The sequence below is a fragment of the Acanthochromis polyacanthus genome, chromosome 10 (genome assembly GCF_021347895.1).
Source record: "Acanthochromis polyacanthus isolate Apoly-LR-REF ecotype Palm Island chromosome 10, KAUST_Apoly_ChrSc, whole genome shotgun sequence".
NCBI classification, from domain to species: domain Eukaryota; kingdom Metazoa; phylum Chordata; class Actinopteri; family Pomacentridae; genus Acanthochromis; species Acanthochromis polyacanthus.
In genome coordinates this window covers 19,575,616-19,580,659 of record NC_067122.1, presented here as the reverse complement: position 1 = coordinate 19,580,659, position 5,044 = coordinate 19,575,616, and the positions used below count along the sequence as shown (strand labels likewise).

Here is a 5,044-nt window from a genome sequence, read left to right as displayed (position 1 = left end):
AGACATCAGAACCCCACTAAATTAACTTGACGTATCAGACCGTTCCCTCAGAATTGACTCGTAAAAAGTGAAGCAATATAGTGCATCCATAAAGCAACATCCTTCTGTTTTACCTATTTTAAGCAGTATTTCATACAGTTTTCCATAGGGATTACTATGTCACCATTGCTGTATAAATCGTGCAGTCAACTAAGTTAAATGAAAATGTCCTTGCAGGAGAATGTCTGAACTCTTAATATTATGCTTCTGAAATCAGAGAGAGCGATTGTAGCTGGAGCCATCCTTCCATAAATACATCTTCTTGGCTCATTATATTTTATACAGTAAAATACTCAATTTGACTATTTAATGCATTATGTAGGTCTATTTGTCACAAAACCTAAAAACCTCTTGTCAGCTGCAGCTTCCTCAGACATCTTGAACTTTGCAAGGATAAACTTTTCTTTCAGTTGCATGAAAAAGCAACACACATGGCTCTTTCATATTGTGTGGAATGAGTTACTCTCCAGCTGGAATTATTTCTCTGAGCATAGCCTAATGAAAGGTCACATCTACAGTATATACAGTAAGATATGCAATTTAACTTTGTTAGTACACAGTTAGTACAGAAAAAATAGCTTTGCATTGATTGTACAGAGATAGATTATAGTCTTTACATGATTGTCTGTGTGTGATGTGTGGAAAAAAATGTTCTTGTGTTGATTAAGTGCCAAATACTCTATAGGACCTACCAGAGGAAATAAGTTGAATCAAGCAGCGTCTACAGTATAAGAAGTCTGCAATCATTTCCTCTCCCCTGTTTCTTGACTCAGAATGTGTGTTAGTTTGGGATGATTTGGCACCGATAATATATTCTGCAGACTCTGATGAAGCCTTTGGACACAGACCAGACAGTGACTAATTCAAGAGTAATGCAGTTATGTTGTGTAGTACATAGATTTGGATCCGCTGCAAATCTTGGGTGACAAAGAAAGAACTTGCTAAAGTGGCTCTTTTATAAAAGAGTGAATGTAATGTTGCAGGCTGAGTTCATGGGAGATTGTATAGATTTGCATTATATTGTGCAGGTGTTGCTTTTGCTGTGCCCAATCTGGCTGTTTCAAACATGATGCTATTTAATGATTTACTTTTTTGGTCTGATTTAAATTTGCTCCTGTAGTGTAGGATGTTTATATATATATATGTGCAATTTTTGTCTTAGTCTCTTGGTGACGCTCTTTTATAATGTCTGACTCATGGATGCTGGTGTCTCACTCTATCTGTGTCAGTGGAACTGGAGTATTGGGTTAGAGCCGAAGGCTGTGCATGTATGCGCATGTGTGTGTATGAGAGAAAGAGAAGGAGAGAGGCTGGTGAGTGAGAGGCGGGCGGGCGGGGGGGGGGGTCGGGAGAAAGCAGTGATGAGAGAGAGAGAGAGAGAGAGAGAGAGAGAGAGAGAGAGAGAGAGAGAGAGAGAGAGAGAGAGAGAGAGAGAGAGAGAGAGAGAGAGAGAGAGAGAGAGAGAGAGAGAGAGAGAGAGAGAGAGAGAGAGAGAGAGAGAGAGAGAGAGAGAGAGAGAGAGAGAGAGAGAGAGAGAGAGAGAGAGAGAGAGAGAGAGATCCAGGCTGACAGCTTCCCTAATAGAGCATGATTAACTCAGCTGCAGAAGCAGGGAATCGCTGGATTACAGCAGCATTTTCAGTTCGATAGTTCGATGTAAATGTTAAGGATTTCGCCAAAATGCCGACAGTGCATCTGTTTTCAAAAGCATGTTTGATAATGGACCATCGACAAAACTTGCAAGGGTGGCTTTCTTTTTTATTATTTAGCCTCTTTTTTTCCGTTTCGTTCGGAGAAGTTCGTTATGTTCATCCAGAGGAGATGCAGAGAGGCTCGGTTATCGGGAATGTTGCGCGGGATCTGGGACTGAAGGTGACGGATCTTGATGCTCGTCGAGCCCGGATTGTCGCAGAAGGAACCAGGCAGCTGTGTGAACTGGATACTGCGTCAGGCAACCTTTTGATCAGCCAGCGGATAGACCGAGAGGAGCTGTGCGCGCAAGCCACCGTCTGCATCCTACAATATCAGCTTTTGCTTGAAGATCCCCTCCAAGCGTTCAGCATAGTTTTGGACATCGCAGATATAAATGACAACAGTCCAGTGTTCGCTACAGGGGAGATACAACTGGATTTAGTGGAATCTACAGTCCTGGGGAGGCGCTTTCCCCTGGAGAGCGCGCATGACCCCGATTTGGGCACTAACTCTGTCCGTGAATATAAGCTGAGCCAGAATGAACATTTTGCACTAGAAATGAGTACCCAAATAAACGGCAATGCATATCCAGAACTAGTCCTTAAAAAGGCTTTGGACCGAGAGGCACAAGCTGAGCATGTGCTGAAAATCAGTGCAATTGACGGGGGGTATCCAGTCAGATCAGGAACTGCTTCTATCCGTGTCCGTGTATTGGACGCCAATGATAATGTCCCAGTTTTCAGCCAACGAGTTTACAAAGCCTCTGTGCCAGAGAACGCACCCATTGGGACTGTTATAACGACTCTGAATGCCACGGACTTAGACGAGGGTGTCTACGGGGAGCTAACGTACTCCTTCAGTCACCTGTTAGACAAGATGGGAGGAGTCATTGAAATTAACCCTCAGAGTGGAGAAGTTCGGGTTGCAGGTGTTATTGACTACGAAGAAGCTAGCTCACACGAGTTGGATGTTCAGGCTAAAGATGGCGGCGGTCAGGCATCTCATTGTAAACTAATAATTGATGTCATTGATGTAAACGACAATAAACCTGTGATAGAAATAAAGTCAGCCTCTGCTAACGTGGCTGAAGACTCTAAACCAGGGACGATGATCGCTCTGATTAATATTTACGACTTGGACACTGGAAGTAGTGGGCGTGTTACGTGCGCAATTCCAGACAATCTTCCATTTAAATTGGTGTCAGAGGTGAAAAACTATTACATGTTAGTGACTGACGGGTTGCTGGACAGAGAACTCCAACCTGACTATAATATCACAGTTACTGCCACTGATGCGGGCTCTCCTTCACTCTCTAGTGTAAAAGTTATGTCAATCGTGGTTACTGATGTAAATGATAACGCCCCGACTTTTACACAGAGAGAGTACAATGCCAACATTTTAGAAAACAAGCCAGTTGGCACATTTGTGATGAAAGTCAATGCAGAGGACGCTGACGACCGGTCTAATGCTAAAATACGGTACCAAATAGCTAACTCAGAAGTGTCATCTTTCCTTACTATCAACACAGATACAGGAGAGCTCTTTACATCACGCCTCTTTGATTACGAGCAATCGGCTCACTTCCAAATTAAGGTGACAGCTCGAGACGAAGGCGGGCCTCCACTTTCTACCACCTGTACGATAAATGTTTTCATTCAGGACCAAAATGACAATTCACCTGTTGTCTTATATCCTGTCCAAAGTGCAGGGTTCATTGCTGAAGATATGGTGCCAGTTGAAGCGCCTCGCGGTTACCTGGTTACTAAGGTGGTAGCTGTGGACGCAGACTCTGGCCATAACGCCTGGCTTTCTTATAGAATAATCAAAGCAACGCGGCCCAATCTGTTTATGGTAGATCTGCATTCAGGAGAAATCAGAACTATGCGAGCATTCATGGAGGACGATGAGCCGAAACACACTCTTATCGTTTTAGTGACAGATAACGGGCCCGAGTCTCTGTCCGCCACTGCGACAGTCAGCATCATGCTTGGCGACGGCCTTCCCGTTTTGAGCGAACTTTTTGAGTTTGCAGATGAATCACAGGACAGCGATAACTTAACGCTCTATTTGATCATCGCTCTGTCAACCGTCTCCTCTCTTCTCCTCCTTTTAATCAGCGGAGTGTTTTATTTTAAGCTCTGCCGCCGTGGTTATGTTTACCGTTCAACCACGGCCAGTCTCCCCGTTTTCCCCACGACCTACTGCCCCCCGAGTTTCACAGATTTAAGCCGTTGCGGGACTTTGTTGAAAGATGAGCGATATGATTCTTTCTTGACCACCGGGTCGTGGAGAGGCGATTTTCGTTTTGGATCAAATACGGACACTGACACGCTTAAGAAAAGAAGTGCAGCTTATCAAAAGAACACACTGAGGCGCGTCAGTGCAGACAGGGGAAGTCTGAAAGTGAGAGCAGGTGCACCGCATCCTTGTTACGTGATCAAATGAGAGTCACATGCCAGATGTTGTCAAATAATCCCTGTGTGGTGAATTTAATTTGGACCCTCTGACTGTGAAATACGTTATAATTGCATTCATATCCTCATGGTTCTATAGAATTACTATATAAATATACACATGGTGTTTTTTGGAAGTGTTTGTGCATGAATATGTTAATAATATATCATGTTCTTGAAGTATACGACCTCAGCTTCATCCCACTACCACCTCACCCTGAACACAGATAGCAGTCTTAATCTTCTACATAATCTATCTTCTGGCACGGTTTCAAGAATATTTTGACAGAGCCATAAATAAAATAACTGTTGTATTCACCCCTATTTACCCGTATTGTTTGTTACTGTTTTCCAAAGACTGAACATGTTTTTCTCCTGTCACTTTTTACTCTTATAATCCATTACCAGTATAATTCTCATGCCTCATTGGAACAGGATATGATTGATTGAACACATAACCTGGTCTGTCTCTTTTTACATTCAAACTGCATGATCTATCTTCTTAAGGCTTCTCTTTTCAGCATTACATCTTGATGCTGATACAGTTGAGGAGGTGTAGTCTCTTTGATGTTAATATTATTATTTTTTGTCCCTGGCGTATTTGTGGTTGCCTTTGTTTAATTTATCTATTTGTTTATATTTTCATAAATCAGCATTCATGTATTTTTATTGTCCATTTTTCATCTAGAATACACTGAAGCCAGGTTCTTGACAATCTTATGTCATATTTTCACAAAATAACATAGAATATTCTGTGCAGAAGAGACACAATACTAGTTTTGCACTACAAAATCATGGATTGAACTATATGTAAACAATCTGTATGCTGTATTTCATGAAAAATAAACTTACAGAAAAGA

The 5,044-nt window shown here is 42.2% G+C and overlaps 1 protein-coding gene across 1 annotated transcript; it reads left to right on the top strand.

Moving 5' to 3' along the window:
- Positions 1-1,578: 1,578 nt before the first annotated feature.
- On the top strand, positions 1,579-5,044 carry LOC110968549 (protocadherin beta-15). The gene has a single exon (XM_022218451.2). The coding sequence runs from the start codon at positions 1,720-1,722 to the stop codon at positions 4,174-4,176; it is 2,457 nt and encodes an 818-aa protein (XP_022074143.2). The 5' UTR covers positions 1,579-1,719; the 3' UTR covers positions 4,177-5,044.

Coding starts and splice junctions, on each gene's coding strand:
- LOC110968549 (XM_022218451.2), top strand. CDS start 1,720: ATGCCGACAGTGCATCTGTTTTCAAAAGCATGTTTGATAATGGACCAT.